General features: G+C 36.6%; 1 protein-coding gene across 17 annotated transcripts in view; it reads left to right on the top strand.

Annotated features, from left to right (window-relative positions):
• PUM2 (pumilio RNA binding family member 2) overlaps nucleotides 1-21,442 on the top strand; it is a 105,456-nt gene extending 84,014 nt beyond the window's left edge. For 7 of the 17 annotated variants that reach the window (XM_031654954.1, XM_031654947.1, XM_031654953.1 and 4 more), the window contains 8 exons: nucleotides 6,686-6,953; nucleotides 9,671-9,800; nucleotides 11,409-11,537; nucleotides 14,447-14,584; nucleotides 15,274-15,399; nucleotides 15,631-15,752; nucleotides 16,596-16,788; nucleotides 18,447-21,442. In XM_031654954.1, coding sequence (XP_031510814.1) covers nucleotides 6,686-6,953; nucleotides 9,671-9,800; nucleotides 11,409-11,537; nucleotides 14,447-14,584; nucleotides 15,274-15,399; nucleotides 15,631-15,752; nucleotides 16,596-16,788; nucleotides 18,447-18,578 — 1,238 coding nt within the window. In that variant the 3' untranslated portion in view covers nucleotides 18,579-21,442. Of the gene's footprint in view, nucleotides 1-6,685; nucleotides 6,954-9,670; nucleotides 9,801-11,408; nucleotides 11,544-14,446; nucleotides 14,585-15,273; nucleotides 15,400-15,630; nucleotides 15,753-16,595; nucleotides 16,789-18,446 lie in introns of all 17 variants that reach the window. The other 10 variants (XM_031654943.1, XM_031654951.1, XM_031654942.1 and 7 more) reach the window with 4 other exon arrangements.
• Nucleotides 21,443-22,565: the final 1,123 nt, after the last annotated feature.

Genomic DNA, 22,565 nt, shown 5'->3' with positions numbered 1-22,565 from the left:
ACAATTACCTGGGCATGACAGCATGCGCCTGTGGTTGCAGCTATCTGGAGGCTGAGGCAGGAGAGTTGCTGGAACCCAGAGACAGAGGTCTCTGCAGTGAGCCAACATCGTGCAACTGCACTCCAGCCTGGGTGGCAGAGCCATACTCTGTCTCTTTTAAAAAAAAATTAAAAAAATTCAAGCTAATATATGATTGATTTTCTTGAATCAAAGAAAACAAAGTGACATTTGTATTAGTTTCCTAGGACTGCTGTAACAAATGACTACAACTAGGTGGCTTCAAACAATAGAAATTTATTCAACTCAGTTCTAAAGACTGTACATCTGAAATCAAGATGTCAGCATGACCATGCTCCAAAGGATCTAGGGGACAACCCTTTCTGTCTCTTCCTAGGTTTTGGTGGTAGTTGCTGGCCATCTTTGATGTTCCTTGGCTTATAGATACGTCACTCCAGTATCAGTGTCCGTCATCACATGGCATTCTCCCCATGCATCTCTAAATTTTCCATTTCTTATAAAGACACTAGTCAAAGACACTTTTCCCAAAGAACGTCACATTCACAGGTATAGGGGGTTAAAACTTGAATATGTATTTGGTGGGGGACTGTTGTCCGTTTGCCGCCTGATTTCCCAAGTCTGAATCCAAAGTCTTAGCCAGTTAAGTAATGGGATAGAAGCTGGAAGAACTTTGAGCCACATAATAGAAAAAATTTTTGTCCTCAGTTGGATGGCTTACAACATTTATGAAAACTTGACTTTTTGGAGGCTACAACACAATACAGCATTTTACGCAAAATTTGCATATCACAGTATCCAACACAAAATCTTCAACAAATGGTAGCTACCTTTTAAAAAGTTATTGTATACACGACCATATTAATGTGCAGATAACAATGTGAGCTAGGCTCACAGATAGTTGCCTTTTTCTTTTTCAACAAAATAGTTAATTACTATATGCCATGGACGTTTAAGGACTAGCATGTAGTACCAACTGTGGGGATTTAGAAACATTTCAAGATCCCTGGGTGATTGGTGTGCATATTGAGAAGCACTGTTCCGTCTTCCCCCACTTTACTTTTAAGTTTTCCCACTAAAGCCAAGCAACATGCATATAGTTTTGAAAAGTAATCAGAAAATACTGAACTAAAAGTACTAAGTTGCCCTCTTTTTGGAGTAGAAGTAGCTAAATGCTATATAATACTCTGTCCTCATTTTAGACGTTCCCAGCTACTCCTTCTGTATCATTGATTCTTTGGCTACTGCAGCTATCATCTTTCCATTTATTGTGATTTCCAGAGCCTTGGCTTCTGAAATAAACTCTTACCTAGTAGCCTATGTGTAGTTGTATCCTTTTCAGGAACGCCCCCCCCTTATTTTAGACAGAGTCTTGCTCTGTTGCCCAAACTGGAGTGCAGTGGTGTAGTCTCTGCTCACTGTAACCTTTGCCTCCTGGGTTCAAGCAATTCTCCTGTCTCAGCCTCCCAAGTAGCTGGGACTACAGGCGTACGCCACCACACCCAGCTAATATATATATATATATATAGTGGAGACGGGGTTTCACCACGTTGGCCAGGCTGGTCTTGAACTCATCCTCAAGTGATCCGCCCACCTCCGCCTCCCAAAGTGCTGGGATTACAGACCTGAGCCACCGCGTGGGGCATACTTATTTTCATTTTTATTTGCAATTAGTAGTTGAAAATCTGTTGTAAAATGAAACATTAAATTATTTTTATTCTAATTAATTAGTCCCCATACTCTTATATCAGAATATCTTTCAGGTAGATTTTTTTTTTTTTTAATTTATCCAGAAGGAGTAATTATGTATGTTTTAAGTAAGGGTCAGGAATCTCTATTCTTAGAAGAATATACAGGCCTGATAGATTGAGTAGCTGTCTTTCCAATCCCAGAGGGTAGAAAACAATGAAAAATGAAGGCTAGATAGATTTAATTATTTTGTGGTTATTTCACTTACAGTCTCTCCCACTACCCCCTGCCCCGCAGAGGACCTGCCTTATCTCCACAGATTCTGCATCCTTGGTTAGGAGGCGGAACCTGTAGATACAGAGGTCTTGCCGTTCATATCCATAGGTGACATAGGGCCAAACTGCTGGAGTTCAGCTTCCACAGATTTTTGGTATTTGTGTGCGTCCTGGAACCAATCCCCCATGCATACTGAAAGACAACTGTATTTTTTAATACTCTTTGACTTGTGATACTTAATAGGGAAGGATTCTAAAAGACTTCTCAGAAATTATGAAAACCTGTAAAGTCATGTTATTTCTACTAATAAAATTGTGTTTGCCTTTATTTTAAAGTTCTCATGAATGAACATGAAAGATGTAAATAGCACAGAAGATCGGCACACTGTCATGTGAGATAAGCTCTGGCCTAAGGGTCTTGGCTGACTAGCTGCATGTCCCATACCTTTTGGACCATTGGACCATAGTGACCTCATCTGTGAAATTATAGTACTGATCTACATGTCCTATATACACTCTTAGGCAGATAGTGATTAAACAGTCATGAATGGTAGTGGGGACTGAATGATGAAATGAAAAGACCTTATCTCTTTAATACTTTTGGTGCAGAAGATAACTGCTTTTAGACTACCGGCAGCAGAAGTATGAATATGATGATCTGTTTGTGTGTGTGTTTTTAACTATTTCTGGGATAATTTGAAACTAATGGGAAAATTGCAAAACTATACCCTTCACCCACGTTTTCCAGATGTTGCCACTTTTATCACATTGGCTGTATGATTCTCTCTCCCTGTCTTTTTCCCCTCATCCACAACACTATTTGGGCTTACTTTTGAAAGGAGGTTGCAGGTGGGCCGGCGTGGTGGCTCACCTCTGTAATCTCAGCACTTTTGGAGGCCAAGGTGGGCGGATCACTTGAGGTCAGGAGTTTGAGACCAGTCTAGCCAACATGGTGAAACCCCGTCTCTACTAAAAAAATACAAAAATCAAGCCAGGCATGGTGGTGCGCACCTGTAATCCCAGCTACTCATGAGGCTGAGGCAGGAGAATCGCTTGAACCCAGGAAGCAGAGATTGCAGTGAGCCAAGATTGCGTCACTGCACTCCAGCCTGGGCAACAGAGTGATACCCTGTCTCAAAAAAAAAAAGGAAGTTGCAGGCATGATGTCCCTTACTCAAATACATTAGTGTATGTTTGTTGACAGTAAGTATATGTTTTCATATAAAACCACAATTACTAAAGTCAGGAAATTAACACTGATAAACCACTAATCAAACAGCCAACTTTATTCAAACTTTGCTACTTACCTCACTGATTACCTTTATAAGAAAGAGAAAGGGAGATTGATTTTGGGGGTCCATTGTCAAATTGAGGATCACAGATTACTTTCATCACTGCTCTTTTCTTGAACTATTTCTGTTTTTTATGACCTTGACATTTTTAAAGGGTATAGGCCTGTTTTATAGAATGTCCCTCAATCTCCAGATATTTTAGATGACCTGCTTTCAATATTTAGATAACGAAATTTAAGATGTCTAATGTATGTTTTAAATTGGGTTTTACATACTTACTTATTTATAAGAGAAAAGATATGCTTCCCTGGGTGAAAGTGAATTAGTTTCTGGAGAATAATATTTTTTTTCTCTTTTCTTTTTTTGTTTTTTTGTTTGTTTGTTTTGCTGGGGGGCAGGTGGGGGTTGTTGTTTTGTCTTGTTTTTGAGACAAGGTCTCGCTTTGTTGTCCAGGCTGGAGTGCAGTGGCATAGTCTCATCTCACTGCAACCTCTGCCTCCCAGGCTCAAGCGATCCTCCCTACCTCACCCTCCCCAAGTAGCTGGGACTACAGGCACACACCACCACTCCTGGCTAATTTTTGTATTTTTTGTAGAGATGGGGTTTTGCCATGTTGCCCAAGCTGGTCTCAAACTCCTGACCTCAAGCTATATGCCTGCCTCAGCCTCCCAAAAATGCTGGAATTATAGGCGTGAGCCACCAAATTTGTGAATTTCGTGTATGAGAAGACCACTTAGTCTTGTAGAACTGAATGTCTAAGGTTTTTTAAAATTCAAGACAGTGTAGTATTAGATAGATATTGTGAACCATGTGCACAGGAGTTCTGTTGTTAGGAGCTGATAGAATTTAAATCAAAGAATACCTAGATACGGGAGAAATTCCTGTTGCTTATTGGCAGGATATTTGGAAGGTACCAAATAAAACCAGCTTCTTCATTTCCTGGGGTGAGTATGTGTTTTGAATTTGGTGTCGAAAATCTTTAATGCATTAAGGGTATGTTTGAGGTAATGATAAGAAATAGTAACGAGTAAGTGGGCGGGGGGTATGAACAGTTAGGGTACTACTAAGAAATTTGTGTGAAAAATAGGTTTGGAGTAATGACTTGAAAACTAGGTTGAAGATCTTAGAGCATATACTGTATCCGGATTCTGTAGGTTTTTATCATAAAGTGACATCAAAATGGACTTTGAAAGGAAAAATACAGTTGGTGTGTATAAAAATGGATTGGTGAATCTGAAAGTCAGCTGATTAAGAAAAAAAAATTTTAACCAGATTGAAATGATAAGAAAAGCACCCCTGCCCTTCAGAAAGGACAAGGATGCTAGAGAAAACCCAGTGGCTGTGCAGGATGTGATAAGGACCCAATTATAAAGAATCAGATGGGCTAGTGATCAGTTATTATGAACAGTTGGAAATATGTAAACAAATAATGGAAGCGGAAAGACTGGCAGTCTTGAGACCGTATTGAAACACTGAACTCTTGAGCGTTTTGAATATCATAAATGGGTGCTGAGATAGTTATATATAACTAGACCAAACAAGAATTTGATCTTAGAGATTTTGGTGTGTAAGATAGCTTGTTAAATTACATACTATTTTTTTTTTTTTTTTTTTTTTTGGAGACAGTCTCGCTCTGGTACCCAGCCTGGAGTGCGGTGGTACAGTCTGCTCACTGCAACCTCCGTGTCCCGGGTTCAAGCGATTCTCCTGCCTCAGCCTCCTGAGTAGCTGGGATTACAGGTGCACGCCACCACGCCCGGCTAATTTTTTGTGTATTTTTAGTAGAGATGGGGTTTCACCATGTTGGTCAGGCTGGTCTAGACATTGTTCTAGGCACCAGGTAGCTAGCATGTAGATTAATGTAATTTTATGGCTCTTGTATTGGAGATGGTACTGGGGATTCAAATAAATAAATGCATGTTATGCTATGTAATGGGAAGTTCAATGAAGAAAAGTAAAGTTAGGACAATAGGGGCAGAAAGTGAAAGAGGAATGTTCTAACCCAGTTTACCCTCCAGGATTTGACTATTTTACTGCTCTCTGTCCTTGTAGTTCTTTTCAACCTCTAATACTTCCATTTAGCTTTGCACTGACAGTGTGTCCTTGGGACCATCTCTACCCTGTGGCCTGGATTGTATATATAGTACTACTCTGCATAGAGTTTGCATATAATAATAGCATGATGCTGGTAGTGCATTTTGTTTTTCTGAACTCCACTAATGTGTATTGTACAACTATCTATACATTTTTCTTTTTTAAAAGGACACTGTCAAGTACTTTTAAACTGTTAATTGTAATTTTAAAAATTTCCTGCATGTATTTATTTTTATTTCTATTGACTGCTCTTTGATTTTCTTTCTTGGAATGGAACATAAGTTAAAGATGTTTTTTATTCATTTGTAAATGATAAGGCTCTAGGAATAATAACTGCTGTTGATTAATACTCTGGTTTGTGAAATAGTGGCTTTATGTCATTCTCATATATAACTATATATTAAAATAAAATACATTTTATATATATATATATATATATTTTTTTTTTTTTTTGAGACAGAGTGTTGCTGTGTCACCCAGGCTGGAGTGCAGTGGTGTGATCTTGGTTCACTGCAACCTCCGCCTCCTGAGTTCAAGCAGTTCTCCTGCCTCAGCCTCCCAAGTAGCTGGGATTACAGGCGCCCGCCGCCACACCTGAGTAATTTTTGTATTTTTAGTAAAGACAGGGTTTCACCATGTTGGCCAGGCTGCTCTCGAACTCCTGACCTCATGATCTGCCCTCCTCGACCTTCCAAAGTGCTGGGATTACAGGCATGAGCCACCATGCCCGACCTTATGTCAAATATTTTAAATAAAAAATTTTAAATCTTAAAATAGTGTATAATTTAGATTTATTACCTAATATTGTGGCTTTTTAAAGTTCATACCATCCGTGGTTTAACTAATAATTGATTTATCTTTACATGGAAGTATATATGACCGAATGCAAAAAGTACAGATTTAACAGTCAGTGTTATTGTGTTAATAATGTTAATGAATTTCAGTCTATTTCAGTGGCTTAAAATGTAAGTTTGCTAGCAATTTAAACTTGCTTGTTAATGTAACTGAAAATTTTGTTGGTGGTTTCAGTGTTCTGGCATTGATAAGAGTGCATATGACACTAGATCATATAATTAAGTTCTAAACTAAGCTGCTGAAAAACAAATACTTATTTTTCTCATGTTTTCTAGTCTCTTTATCATATAGCCACATACATGAGGTATATGGGTGAGATTTTCCCCTCCCAATTTTAATTTTCTTTCATAACAAGTAGGAATTAGTGGGGGGAAATATTTATTGACTGAATTTGTAGCTAAAGTAAATTTTATTTGAGGAATAACTTGTCAAAAATACTTGCTGACCATAGCTGCTTTGTTGTAGGAGGACTGACAAATGGTAGTGGTCGATATATCTCTGCAGCACCTGGAGCAGAAGCAAAATATCGAAGTGCTTCAAGCACTTCCAGTCTATTTAGCTCCAGCAGCCAGCTCTTTCCTCCTTCCCGGCTTCGGTATAATAGGTCTGATATTATGCCTTCTGGCCGCAGTAGATTATTGGAAGATTTCAGAAACAACCGCTTCCCGAACCTTCAACTTAGAGACTTGATTGGACATATAGTTGAGTTTTCTCAAGACCAGCATGGTTCTAGGTAGGTGATTATGATATTTCTCACTTCATTTTTGCTTTGGAAACTGCTACCTTATAAAAGCTTAAATTTTTCCGAACTATCCTTAGCGCAGTCTGCATTAAAATTGGCAGCTTTTAAGAGCTAAAATTCAGTTTGGATTATATGTTTTTTCTTTCATGTTGGGATAAATTATAAAAATACAGGTTTTAATTTTTTATAGTTTTCCGGTTTTTTATAGTGTGAATATTGTTATGATGAGAATATAGCAGGGCCCCCTTCATTGGGTTATTTTGATTACATCAGCTCTGTATTACATTTGTGGGCTTAAGTGACCCTCGTGTGTTTAAAAAATACAGCAAGCAATGTTAAATGCCTTTGTGCTGCATTATAGGTTGGTATTCAGTGTGACTTGGCTTAGGTTGAAATATTTCACATTTGTTATAGGAAAATTTGGTGCCTTTTTACATTAAAACGAATGTGATACATGAGAGATACATCTGAATGAACATTGTCAAGATAGCTTAGAAAGGAAAATAGAATTGTAACACGTTTAATAAATTTAAGATATTTTCTCTTTTTATAGCTTTAAGGTAAACCTCAAGTTTTTAAGTCGTTTTAGATTAGATGGCATACAAATTTTGTCTCTCTATATAGTCATGCATCACTTAACGATGGGATACATTCTAGAAAATGTGTTGTTGTGTGAACATTACAGAGTGTACCTACTACACACCTACTCTGTATATTGCGCCTAGGCTACAAATCTGTACAGCATGTTACTGTACTAAATAATGTAGGCGTTTGTAACAATGGTGTTTGTATACCTAAGCATAATAAACAATAGAAAAGATACAGCAAAACTATAGTGTAAAAGATTTAAAAATCATATACCTGTGTAGGGCACTTACTGTGAATGAAGCTTGCAGGACTGGAAGTTGCTCTGGGTGGGTGAGTGAGTGAGTGAGTGAGTCAGTTGTGAGTATATGTGAAGGCATAGGATGTTACTCTGCACTCCTCTAGACTTTATAAACACTGTACTGTACACTTCAACTACACTGAATTTATTTAAAACTTTTTTTCTTCAATAATAAATTAACCCTAATGTAACTTCTCCCCACTTTGAGACAGAGTCTTACTCTGTTGCCCAGGCTGGAATACAGTGGTATGATCATCACTCACTGCAGCCTCAACCTCCTGGGCTCAAGCAGTCCTCCCAGCTAAGCCTTCCGACTAGCTGGGACTGCAGGCACGCACCATCACACCTGGCTAATTACTTAAAATTTTTTTGTAGAGACAGGGTCTCACTATGTTGCCCAGGCTGAGTTTACTGTAACATTTGAGCTAACTTACTGACTCTTGTAATAACACTTAGCTTAGAACAGAAACACATTGTACAGCCGTACAAAGATGTTTCCTTTATATGCTTATTCTATGAGACTTTTTCTTTTTATCGGTTTTTTAAACTTTTTGTTAAGAACTAAGACACAAATGCACACATTAGCCTATAAAGAGTAAAGATCATCAATATCACTCTCTTCTAACTCCATGTCTTCTTCCACTAGGAGATCTTTAGCAGCAACACCCATGGAGCTGTCATCTCCTATGATAACAGTGCCTTTTTCTGGAATACTTTCTGAAGGATCTACCTGAGGGTGTTTTGCTTTTTTTTTTTTTTTTTTTTTTTTAAAAACAAGTAGGAGTACGCTCTAAAATAACAATAAAAAGTATACTAAATACACAAACCAGTAACTCAGTTGTTTATTATCAGATATGCACTGTACACAATTGTATGTATTATACCTTTTTTTTTTTTTTTTGGGAGACGGAGTCTCACTCTGTCACCCAGACTGGAGTGCAATGGCATGATCTTGGCTCACTGCAGCCTCTGCCTCCTGGGTTCAGGTGATTCTCCTGCCTCAACCTCCTGAGTAGTTGGGCTTACAGGCATCTGCCACCATGCCAGACTAATTTTTATATTTTTGGTAGAGACAGGGTTTCACCATGTTGGCCAGGCTGGTCTCGAACTCCTGACCTCAGGTGATCCGGCCACCTCGGCCTCCCAGAGTGCTGAGATAACATGGGTAAGCCACTTGCACCCAGCCATACTATGATTTTATAAACTGACAGTGCAGTAGGGTTATGTCATCATGAACACCTGAGTAATGTATTGTACTATGATGTTATGACAGTTCCTACCCAATAGGAATTTATCTCCATTATAATCTTATGGGACCACCATTGTATATGTGGCTCATTGTCAACTGAAATGTCGTTAAGCAACGCATGACTAGTTGGCAGTTCCTTCAGAGTAACAAATGAGCCTTGTATCACCCAGAATGGCTATCTTGGTTAGGAATTCATTCATGTTGGAAGAATTTTACTTCTAAGAGTTTCATTTATTATGTTCTAAAAGTTAGATGTTTAGTAATACATTGGTATATTACAAAAAATGAATGAATAAACAGCAAAATGTATGTAATTTTCTTATTGATTATAATGTAACCAAACTAACCTAGGAAAGATAAAAATCCAAGTTTTTTGTCACTCTAGTAGATAAAGTGTTACAAAGAAATGCTATATAACTTTTGTCCTTTTTGCTGTAAGTTAGCTGTCCACTATATAAAGTATGTTAATATTTCTGGAAATAACTTGCAGTGCATATATGTGGAAGGGTAGGGTATAATACTCAAGTAAGAGTTAAAAAACATATTGTCATATTAAAATTTTTCCCCATGTAGATTCATACAGCAAAAGTTAGAGAGAGCTACTCCAGCTGAGCGACAGATGGTATTTAATGAAATTCTGCAAGCAGCCTATCAATTAATGACTGATGTTTTTGGCAACTATGTTATACAGAAGTTTTTTGAGGTAAGGATTCATGCATATTTGTATATCCACCCATCCAGCTGTTGTATACTTGATATTAAGAAAAGCTCTGAAAGTTGGTTAAAATCATTTTCATATAAAAAAGATAATAAGCCAGGGATAAGGTATTTACAAATTATATATCTGATAAACATTTTATCCAGAATATATAATGAACTCCTAAAAGTCAACAACAAAAAGACAACCCAAATGACAAATGGACAAAAGACTTGCGCAGACATTTCTCTATGTAAAATAATACAAAAGGCCAAATAGGCCATGAAAAGACACTCAACATCCTTACTAATCAGGGAAATGCAGATCAGTCTCACAATGAGATAGCACTTTATACCTACTAAGATGGCTGTAATCAAAAAACATAAAATCAGAAAATAACAAATGTGGATGAGGATATGGAGAAATTAGAGCCCTCATAAATTGCTGGTGGAAATGTAAAATGGTGTAGCTGCTATGGAAAACACTTTGGCAGTTTCTCAAAATTAAATATTGAATTACCATACAACCCAGCAATTGTACTCCTAGGGGTATACCAGAATGAATTGAAAACAGGAACTTGAACACCAGTATACATTGCATCATTATTCACAATAGCCAAAAGACGGAAACAGCCCAAGCGTCCATCAACAGATAGATAAATACAAGTGGTATATGTGTACATTGTAGAATATTATTCCGCCATAAAAAGGAATGATGTTCTGATACATACTACAGCATGGATGGACCTTGAATATACTAACTTAAATGAAATAAGCCACACACAAAAAGACAAACATTGATACTGATCTACCAGTATGAAATGTCTGGAATAACTAATAGTGGCATAAAGAAGATTAGGGCTTACTGGGCCTAGAGGAAGAAGGGTTTAGAAAGTTACCGTTTAATGGATACAGCATTTGTGTTTGAGGCCACGGAAAAGATTTGGAAACAGATAGTGATGGTGGTTGCACAACAATGTGAATATAATTAATGCTACTGAATCACCTAGCTAGAAATGGTTCAAATGACATAGTTTGTCACAAAAAAATGTTAACATGAACCACTTTAAATGAAAATTTCCTTTTAATCCCAATTCATATTTGAAAATATAAAGCATTGGTAGTCACTCTTTGATGAAGTAGTTAATGAATAACACTACAGTCTTTAGATTTATAGATATGTGTTATTTTACAGTTTAGCCAATTTTTAAATCTATAAACATCTGTGTTGTAGCTTGACTTAAAAGTTTTTTTCCTCAATCATATCAGAATGTAGTTTGATGATTATCTGGGTGAGAGTTTTGGTGGTCAATATGTGGCTAAGAAAGTTATATATTAAAGATGAAGGATTTTGTAAAAATGTTCACTTTAAAAGTGTTACTTTAAAAGGTAGTTAACATATTAGTAATAAGGAAATTGTAGTAAGACTTAACCCAAAAAAGTAATAAAATTATTATTGCAAACATCTCCTGGTCTATCTTAATTAGCTTCTACCTTAAAGCCCCTGCCCTGCATAATTACTAATAGATTGAATAGACTGCAAACACTGCCTTACTCAAGTTCAACAAAGCAATATTAAGATCACTTGTTATTAATGTTATATCTTTTCTGTCAGTTTGGGAGTCTGGATCAAAAACTAGCCCTGGCTACTCGTATTCGTGGTCATGTTCTACCCTTAGCCTTGCAGATGTATGGCTGCCGCGTTATTCAGAAAGCATTAGAATCTATTTCTTCTGACCAGCAGGTAATTGTAAGTTAAGACAAAATTTTTGTATTATTTTATTCAATTTTTAAATTATTACATTTTTAATCTTACAATAATCTTGAAGTAAAATGACTTAAATATTTCCACAACTAGACTAAAATATTGTTACTGTGTCCTAAATAGCACACTACTAATTAGAAGTCACAAAGTAGATAATTTCTAAATGAAGATATTTTAGCACCTATGTGGCAAGCAGAATGTTAAATGATGAGTGTTTTTATTACTACTTGCTTACTTGATTTTCTGCAATGTGAGAATGCATGTTACTATTTTCCAGTGTATATTTTGATGGTGTCTAATGTTTCTATAAGAAAATTTTTGAAACCAATAGCATTACTATATGTCAGTTTTATTTATATATATGAAAATTTTTTTAAGTAAATATATAGCCCAGCAAAAAAGTAACTTAAGAATTCTCTTTAAAAAGGTATAATTTTTTGAGAAAAACGAGAACACATAAATTAAATGAGAAATATTCTGTGTTATTGGATGGAAAGTCTAAATATTTTACATTAATAAAGGAATTATTGATCAAAATAATGCTTTAAATCATTTGAAATAGACAAGAATATTGAGAGTAGGGGATGAAGATAAATGCTGATCCACCAGATTTTTAAAATACACTGTGAAGCAACACTAATTAGTGGGGTTATTGTATAAGATTAAACAGACTTTTAATAAGAAATTTATAGCCCCAAATCAGTACAGTTTTCTGACTATATGCTTTATTTATTACAATGAAAGCATAAGACTGAAGGAAATAATTATTTCTTAAAAGATAATGGTAGTTTAAGTTTGGAAAGAGATTGTCTTTGACTCATACAATAAAAGTAAATTTCAATAAATAGTAATATATGGATGGATGGCTATATATGTGTATATATTCATCACTGCATTAAAATCTGTGAGAAAATACTGTTATTCCTCCAAAGGAAATTCTGAGTTTTACAGTAATTTTAAGGTATGTGACAATGGAGAAATATAAACACATTTAATTATTTAAAAGCTTAGAAACTTCTGCCACAAGTTTCTAATTGGCATAGATATTTTTTAAATGTCTGATATTTAAAAATAAAAGCATTAGGAGTAAGTCTTTGTTGATACAGTTAATGAATAACAGTATTTGGATTCCTTTTTTTTGTCTTTCCCCTTGAGATGGAGTCTCGCTCTGTCTCCCAGGCTGGAGTACAGTGGCGCAATCTTGGCTCGCTACAACCTCCACCTCCCAGGTTCAAGCGATTCTCTTGCCTCAGCCTCCCAAGTAGCTGGTATTACAGACACGCGCCACCACACCCAGCTAATTTTTGTATTTTTAGTAGAGAGGAGGTTTCACCATGTTGGCCCAGCCTAGTCTTGAACTCCTGACCTTGTGATCCACCCACCTTGGCCTCCCAAAGTGCTGGGATTACAGGCGTGAGCCACCTCGCCAGCCTTTGGATTCTTAAGCATGTTTTATTTTGTAATTTAGTCCATTTTAGGCTTTTTTGTTTTGTTTTGTTTTGAGGCAGTCTCTCACTCTATCACCCAGGCTGGATTACAGTGGCACGACCTTGGCTCACTGGAACTTCTGCCTCCTGGGTTCAATTGATTCTCGTGCCTCAGCCTCCCGAGTAGCTGGGACCACAGGCGTGAGCCACCACACCTGACTAATTTTTGTATTTTTTTAATAGAGATGGGGTTTCGCCATGAAGGCGAGGCTGGTCTTGAACTCCTGGCCTCAAGTGATCCACCCACCTCAGCCTCCCAAAGGACTGGAATTACAGGCATGAGCTATCACACCCAGTGATTTTAGTTCGTAATTAAACATCTGTATTATAGCTTGACTTAACAGGATTCACCGCAGTTGCTTCAAAATGTAGTTGAAAGTCCTGTGGGTGAAAGATATTTTAAATGTGAATACCTTTAGACTGAGTATGTGTACTCCATTTCTCCACAGTACTATTTTTTATTGCTCTAATAAGGCACACAGATTATTTTATCAATATTAAAAGCTATATGAAGTTTTACAGTTTTTTTGTTTTGTTTTTGGGACGGAGTCACACTGTGTCATCTAGGTTGGAGTGCAGTGGCACAGTCTCAACTCACTGCAACGTCTGCCTCCCAGGCTCAAGGAATTCCCACCTCAGCCGCCCAAGTAGCTGGGACCACAGTCATGCGCCACCACACCTAGCTAGTTTTTTGTATTTTTGGTAGTGGCCGGGACCATGTCGCACAACTGGTCTCAGACTCCTGAGCTCAGGTGATGCACCAGCCTCAGGCTCCCAAAATGCTGGGATTACAGGTGTGAGCCACCTCACCTGCCCCTAAGCACTTTATTATAACAGCATTTTATAAAAGAACAAAGAAGTCTGACATTAATTCTTCCCTTAGGGAATTATTGAGGTACTATGTAAAAATCACATAGCCCATAAGTAGTCATCAACTTCTTACCCTTTTCTATGTATTTGATAAACTCACTCAGCCATTAAAAATAATTGCTTTGGTGGTGGAGGTGGTACTAAGTAAGGCAAAAGTGTAGAATTCTGGATTAGTCATGTTAGTTACCACCGATAAATACTAACAGATGATTTACACGGTGAAGACAGTTTAAATACAGCAAATTCAGCATCACTACGTTGTTTCAACGTAGATCATTTACATTGTAATCCTGCAGTATATTTTAGTAATTTTCACTTTTCAATGGTTTCTGCTAATTATACTGCAAGAGAAAAATATTTAAACTCATGACAAACAGGAAATAATGTTTAAATATATTTTTGTTCCCATCTCAGTATTTTTAATACTGAGATAAATATACTATTTTTAATATTTTTTTTAATACTGAGATAAAATATACTAGTATTTTCTCGTTTTAGGTAATTATTTAAATAACATCCTGTCTTTTGCAGAGTGAAATGGTAAAGGAGCTGGATGGTCATGTGCTCAAATGTGTGAAAGATCAGAATGGAAACCATGTTGTACAAAAATGTATCGAATGTGTTCAGCCACAGTCACTGCAGTTCATCATTGATGCTTTCAAGGGACAAGTATGTTTGAGTTTTGGCTTATAATTTGTTAGCAGGGCATTATTTTAAAATTTTGAGTATCAACACATTTTTCTTAAGTCACTAGATAATACCCAGCACTTGTATACAAAAATAGGATACAAAACAGTAAATGTACGTTAATGTCTTCCTCTTTCATAGTCAGTAGATAGCTTCATTTTTCTGAAGCTACAAAACAGAAATAAGAGTTTAATCACATTACTTCAAGAAGTAAAAGTAATCACTGTTAGAATTATTTTTTATTTATACCCAACAGTGTTATCAGGTTTACTCAGAGAAGGGAAGGAGGTTTGGAGAAAGACTTAAGACTGTATAATAAGACAGAAAACATATAGCAATTTGTAACTAATACCCTAGTAATTAATATTTCTTAATGCTAAACTACCCTTTCTCTTTCCACCCATTCATTCCCATTGTTACATAAACTCAGGTTCAGGTAAAGTTCTGATTAGATTCCTTTTGATCAAAATATCTTCAGCTCCTAAATGGGGTGCTCCCTGTCCCCACTCTCCAGTCTTTGCTAACATGGTGGTAGTCATATTAAATATGAGTTCATCACCCTTCTATTTTACATTACTTTGAGGTGTCAAAAAGAAAAAAAACAGTCTGCTTCATAGAACTGTGCAAAAATGTCAGAGAATACAAATTTTAATTCTTCTAATTGTCCTCAGGTATTTGTGCTTTCAACTCATCCTTACGGCTGTAGGGTAATTCAGCGCATCCTAGAACATTGCACTGCAGAACAGACCTTACCTATCTTAGAAGAACTCCACCAACATACAGAGCAGTTGGTACAGGTATACATTACCTAATAATTTGAAATGTTTATATATTTTTGGAACTTGTTTTAATTTTTAAAAGAAATATAGTTTGTTATTAAACACACTATAGAAAGAGTGAGACAAAAGCCAGTTGTATTCTCCTAACTATACTACTGGATTTTTAGACGAAATGGTTAACATGTCTTTAAAGAATAATCATTCTTAAGGAATGACTTGGGGAAAGTAATTTTTAAATATCTGTCTTAGGATCAGTATGGCAATTATGTTATTCAGCATGTACTGGAACACGGTCGACCTGAAGACAAGAGCAAAATTGTTTCCGAAATCAGAGGAAAGGTTTTAGCCCTGAGTCAACACAAATTTGCCAGGTATTGGGATACGTTGTAATTTCAGGGGTCAATTCTTTCAATTCATTGACTTTTATTAGTTATCACAGAAATACATGTAGAGCGTAGCATTAAACTATAGTCTTTTTTTTTTTTTTTTTTGGTGTCACTAAAATGCATCTATAGAACATTGCTTTTATTTAAAAAAAAAAAAGTAACAAATTTGTTTTGCCCATGTATGTTCATTTTTGAAATCTGTATTTGGAAAATAATTTTTCCCAACACCGGAAATGCAGATTTATTTAGTACATGTTCTTGAAAACCTCACAGCTTTAATGATCTGGTTTCCTTTTTTTGAAGTACAATTTTAAGAGACCCATAATTAAACTTGTGGATGTCAAAATTATGTAGGTCGTTCCGTGATACCAATTTCTATTATAAAAGTAGTTGGCCGGGTGCAGTGTCTCACACATGTAAATCCCAGCCAGCACTTTGGGAGATAGAGGCAGGAGGATCGCTTGAGCCCAGGAATTTGAGATCATCCTGGGCAACATAGAAGGAAATCCTTTCTCTACAAAAAATTATCCAGGCATGGTGGCACATGCCTGTAGTCTCAGCTGTGAGGGAAACTGAGGTGGGAGAATCACTTGAGCAAGGGAGGTCAAGGCTGCAGTGAGCGGTGATAGCATCACTGCACTCCAGCCTGGGTGACAGAACAAGACCCTGTCTCAAAAAAAAAAACAAAATAAAATAAAAGTAATCATAAGAGAATCCCATCCTGACTTCCGTTTTATCGTGCATTGGAGAAAATTCTTTCAAAAGTCAAGGAAATTTTGCTGTAAAGAAAAAAATAACAAAGCTTTGTTTATCTGCTTTAATTTTTAGCAATGTAGTAGAAAAGTGTGTTACTCATGCCTCCCGTGCTGAGAGAGCTTTACTGATTGACGAGGTTTGCTGCCAGAATGATGGTCCTCACAGTGCCTTATACACCATGATGAAGGACCAGTATGCCAATTATGTGGTTCAAAAGATGATTGATATGGCTGAACCTGCTCAAAGAAAGATAATCATGCACAAGGTAATAACCGGATATAACACTCAGATAACTTTCTTTGTCTTTATGTTTAGGCTACACATTTAACCTCCTTGGGCTTTCATTTCCTCCTGTATTTTGTAACTGGAGGAAAAAATTAAAATTGATGGATATCCTTTGGCAGATATATTGGTATGGTTTCCATTTTTATTCTTAAGGTTATCACGCCAGTCATGGTGGCTTTTGCCTGTAATTCCAGCAGATTGGGAGGCTGAGGTGACAAGATCACTTGAGTCTAGGAATTCGAGACCAGCCTGAGCAACGTGGCAAGATCCTGCCTCTTAAAAAAAAAAAAAAAAAAAAAAAGTTAGACAAGCATCATAGTGCAAGCCTTTAGTCCTAGCTACTTGGGAGCCTGTGGTGAGAGATCGCTTGAGCCCAGGAGTTCAAGACCAGTCTGGGCAACAGACCCCCATCTCTACAAAAAATTGAAAAATTAACTGAGTATAATGATAAACATGCGTGTGGTCCCAGCTACTCAGGCCGCTGAGATGGAAGGATGGCCTGAGTCCTGGAGGTTGAGGCTACGGTGGTCTGTGTTCATGCCAGTGCAAGTAGAATTTTGTGTTTATGTTGTGGGGGGTAGCACTAACTCATAATTGTTTCCCTTTAAGCTGTTTCCTCTCTGTATCCTCCTCCTAGAATCTAGTAATTTTTTAAGAAATTAGTAATTGCAGCAGGAAAACATTGTTATAAAGAACACTGAAAGAAACACTTATTTTGAATACTCTTGATCTTAATGTATTCATTTACAAAACATGGAGCGAATTTCATAACCCCTTTGATCCTCTCCTCATATAGAGAGAAAAATGATATCTTAGGATTCCTTCCATCTATAAAAGTGTTTTGGCCTTCTGATTTTTAAAATTCATTCTTCAACTTGATGTAAGTTTTCCTTTCTTTTTCTTCTGTTCTTTCAAGACAGGGTCTCTGTTGCACAGGCTGGAGTACAGTGGTGTGATCTCGGCTGACTCTAGCCTCAGCCTCCTGGCTCAAGCCATCCTCCCACTTTAGTCTCCTTAGTAACTGAGACTACAGGCATGCACGCTCATAGTTCTGTTTATATTTTGTAGAGATGGGGTCTCACTGTGTTGCCCAGTTTGGTCTCAAAGTCCTGGGCTTAGGTGATCCTCCCACCTTACCCTCCCAAAGTACTGGCCTCTAAGTGTCTACTTATCTTTTAATTCAGTGTTTCTGCTGTAAACTAATGAATATAAAAAATTGCAATCTTATTTTTAACAGCTACATTATTTATTTGACTGGTATCATATTTATTATATTTGGATTGTCCCTAATTGTTTAATTGTTATCAGTAGTGCTTTTACAAAAGTCTCTTTGTAATTGTTTTGGTAGAATAAATTCCTGGTTGTGGAATTACGGGGTAACTTGCTATATTTGGGGCCTCTGCCTGTTTCCATGTGACATAGTTAGATGTAGTGTTTTATTCATTGAACAATTTTGAGAACAGATGTTTGGAGGGATTGAGCGGATCACAGCTGCTTTTGCAAAAAGTGGCTTTCTTTGGACTTAAATTTTTTTTAATTGCAATTATTCCTCTAAATTACCCAAAATTGGGGGTGCTTTTTTAAGAAATCAGAAACTAAAATGACTTACATTTTCTAAGCAGATTATTTGTTTTTCAGATTCGACCTCACATTACTACTTTGCGCAAATACACATACGGGAAGCATATATTGGCCAAGTTGGAAAAGTATTATTTGAAGAATAGCCCGGACCTAGGACCTATTGGAGGACCACCAAATGGAATGCTGTAAATTACAGGAGCACGAGAAAGAAGATAATTTAACCATGTGAAAAGAATTTTTTTGTGTGTGAATTATCAAAACACAACTCAACTATGAATCTTCAATTTTTTTTTTAAAGCAAAACTATTTATTGACTTTATTCATCCATTTGTAAATTTTTTAAGGTTCTTGTGTATATTTGGGGGGTGGGGGATGAATTATAAATTATATTCAGCCCTGAGTGGAGACCTATCAGATTGGATTGCTGGCAAAGCACAGAATGCCTGTATATGATGTAACTGTATCAAAAATAAAAAGCTGTCACATATTTTGTAAATTTTTACCTTGTAAAGTCACAAAAATAGTTTTTAAAGGAAAAAGTACAGTATTCTTTTAATAAACTGGCTCACAGTCTGGTAGGTCTACAACCCCATAGCACAACAGGTTTATAGAGATGTATATAGAATTATAGTCCTTATTTTTTTCCTTTGCGTGAAACCTTTTATAACAGATTAACAATCAACTGCATAAATATTATTAATATTTTAAAAAGTTAAGTTGTATTTTGATAATTCACAAACTATCATGCAAATAACGAGCAAGTAAGACAAGAATAAAGTGGTTTGAGATGAAAAGAACTTAACATTATTTACAGTAGATGTGGTTTTAATACAATTACTGCCCTAAAATGTCTCTGGCAATGTACAGAAATATTGTATATACTTACATATGTAATTGTTGTAAGAGTTAAGAAATACAAAATCATGGTGACATTTCCAATTTAGTGCACTAAATGAAAAGTTAAGTCACTTATTAACTTTTCAGTTTGGTTTGCAATGAGAAAGAGTGGAAATTTGTATTTTGTTTTGCTTATAGAATTACAGACTTGTTGAGGAAGTGTTGAGCTTTATTTTGCTTTTTCATAGAGGCAGAAAGTAGGAACCAGATAGAGATGAAAAGGGGCCACTGAAAAGTGAATTTGATAGCTCAGCATTTAAGCATGATTACATATTCAGATAGCTGTTTTTGCTTTCTATAAATATATGCATTGTGTGTGTAGTAATAGATGTAAGTTTACACTTTGAAAGGAAATCTTGTTTCAATGTTTATTATAAAAGCCTTGCTAATTTAGTAGTGATGCTTTCCTTGGTTGTACAGGTGTACATTTGTAAACCTTCATGCTGTAAATGGAATTTGTTTTATCTCTTTGGGATACATTTGCATTTTAGTGTACATTTACGTCCCTGCCCTCTTTGACCTGGCAATATAGTGTTGTATAATGTAAATTTATTTCTCCAAATCGAGAGTGATTTTTTAAAAATTTTTTATCTTTATATGGTTTCAGAGTATGAACCAGCTTTCTTTTTATTATTGTGAGATCATTTTGTTTTATAACATAGTTGTTGACTGTTAATATGGACATGCTAGAATTTGGATCACTTTCAATTGAAGTCAGGGTATTGTGCATAATAGAAAGTATTGGACTGAGATATTTGGTTACCATGGAGGCCAATGCTTTTTTCATCTTATTAAATGTGATGTGACTTTTTTCTTTGTACAGAAGAGTACTGTATTTTTGAATAGCCTACTCCCAAGTAAGAGCAAATCTGTATGATAACATTTTTTTCTCTGGACATAAGACATAACAGTAACACGATGTACATTTACAAGCGGCCTTATGTACATTTCCCAACAATCTTTTTAAGGCAAAATTGTGACCATATGTGTATAATTAAAATCGTTTTTAATCCTTTGCCTATGAAAATATTTTGGAAAAAAACTTGCTGTGTATATTCAGTTTCTGAAAGATAAAGAAAGTGCTTTGTATTTTGTTGAAGTCAGTATTTTGTATAAACATTTATGTTGACCCAGTTATGTTTAGTGCTGAAAACTAAAATGAACATGCTATCTCTGTCAGCTGAATATGGAAGAAATCTTTTTTACTAGAGATCTGCAGAAGAAAAGCAATCTTCTGAGCACAATATGGAATCTAAAGGTTTTATCACTTAGTTATTCATATTATGAACCTAAAAATAATGGCATAAAGTTTGGGGATGCCAGGCATACTTTTTCATGTTTGGTGTTTAGTTATTTTAGTTTTCTAACCCAACATTCCTTGGTGAGGCCATTAAATCCAAACACTTGTCTCCGTTCCTTCTCATGGTCACACTGGGTCATCAGCCTGTCCCAGTCACTGCAGCAACGCCTTGTGTGTGTTTCATTTTTTTTAAACCCACACAAAGCCACTCACTCACTTTTTCCTACATTACCAACCTCAGAGTATTTCAGCCCATGTCGAACTTTTGTTCTCAGTATCAGCCCATGGTTTCAGGATCATAGCTGTCATGTTGGAGATTGGTAGTGGTTTTCCTGTCTTTGTACAGTTGAATTCTTAGTCTTCCTTCATCCTTGCCCTCTGTTGGCACAGGCATTATCTGCAATTTTAGAAAATGACAAGTAGAGATACTACATTGAGAAACTAAACCCTCTCCTTGGGGTCCTGATATTCCCATGTGTCCCAGTGCTGACAACCCAATCTTCCCAGTACTTTCAGGCCTGCTCTACAAAAATACCTTTCTTGTAGAAATTTTACAGTCCGCCATTTTGGGTGCCCACCCCAATTTTTACCTTTTAGTAAGTTCGCATGAAATTTTGTTAAAATCTGAAAATCACATTTCAGAATAAAGAAACAATTGGGCAGAAACTACCTAGGCTTTACTCTTGAGTGTCTCCTTTTGATAGGGATTGTTTCTGGACCAGTTTGTCTAAGTCCTGGCTCTTATTGGTTCATATGAAATAATGTTAACTTCACTTCTTTGTATATTATGTATAAATTAGAAAATGAAAAATGTGTGAATAACATTGTATGAAATAAACCTGGTCTTGTGTTTTTCTCTAGATAAAATACCCCTCTGTACCTCAGTTATAACTTAAGATTGATTGCCCATTCAGGTTTATTCTGACATAAGGAAAACATTTTTAACACATGGGTGCTATTCTGGAGCCACTGACTCCTCTGATGGTATTCATTCCATCCTTTGATTAGTATTTAGAATCTACAATTGCATACTTCATAGGATAAAACTTTTAGCCTGTTTCCACATGAACTTGAGGAGGCAGTGTTGTCTAAAGGCAAACTTAAGTTCAGGTGTGGATTTAAAGTTTACCTTATTATTTACAAACTTTGTGAACTTATCTAAACCTTGAGGCCTTAATCTGTATCAAGGGATAACACAACTCTTTAGTGTTAAGAATTGAGAATATACAAAAAGATTACCTAGAACCTTTTTAATTTATTTCTTTAATTTTTAGAGATGGAGTCTTGCCGTGTTGGTCAGGTTGGTCTTGAACTTCTGGCCCCAAGTGATCTTTTTACTTTGGCCTCCCAAAGTGCTGGGATTACAGGCATGAACCACTATCCCTGGCCAAGAACCTCTTTTTTTTTTTTTTTTTTTTTTTTTTGAGACAGAATCTCACAGTGTCGCCTAGGCTGGAGTGCAGTGGCACGATCTCGGCTCACTGCAACCTCTGCCTCTCGGCTTCAAGTGATTCTTCTGCTTCAGCCTCCCGAGTAGCTGAGACTACAGGTGTGCACCACCACACCCACCCAGCTGATTTTTGTATTTTTAGTAGAGATGGGGTTTCACTATATTGGCCAGGCTGGTCTCGAGCTCCTGACCATAATCCGCCCAACGTGGCCCCCGAAAGTGCTGGGATTACAGGCATGAGCCACCATACCAATCTGGAAGGTAATGTTTTTTGTTTTTGTATTTTTTGGTGTTTTTTTTTTTTTTTTTGAGACAGAGTCTCGCTCTGTCGTCCAGGCTGGAGTGTAGTGGAGTGATCTCGGCTCACCTCACTGCAAGCTCCACCTCCAGGGAGCTCACGCCATTCTGCCTCAGCCTCCTGAGTAGCTGGGACTATAGGCGCCTGCCACCATGCCCGGCTAATGTTTTGTATTTTTTAGTAGAGACGGGGTTTCACCGTGTTAGCCAGGATGGTCTCGATCTCCTGACC

This window comes from Papio anubis, chromosome 14, assembly GCF_008728515.1.
Source record: "Papio anubis isolate 15944 chromosome 14, Panubis1.0, whole genome shotgun sequence".
In the NCBI taxonomy this organism is placed as follows: domain Eukaryota; kingdom Metazoa; phylum Chordata; class Mammalia; order Primates; family Cercopithecidae; genus Papio; species Papio anubis.
This window is presented reverse-complemented; position numbering and strand designations above follow the sequence as displayed.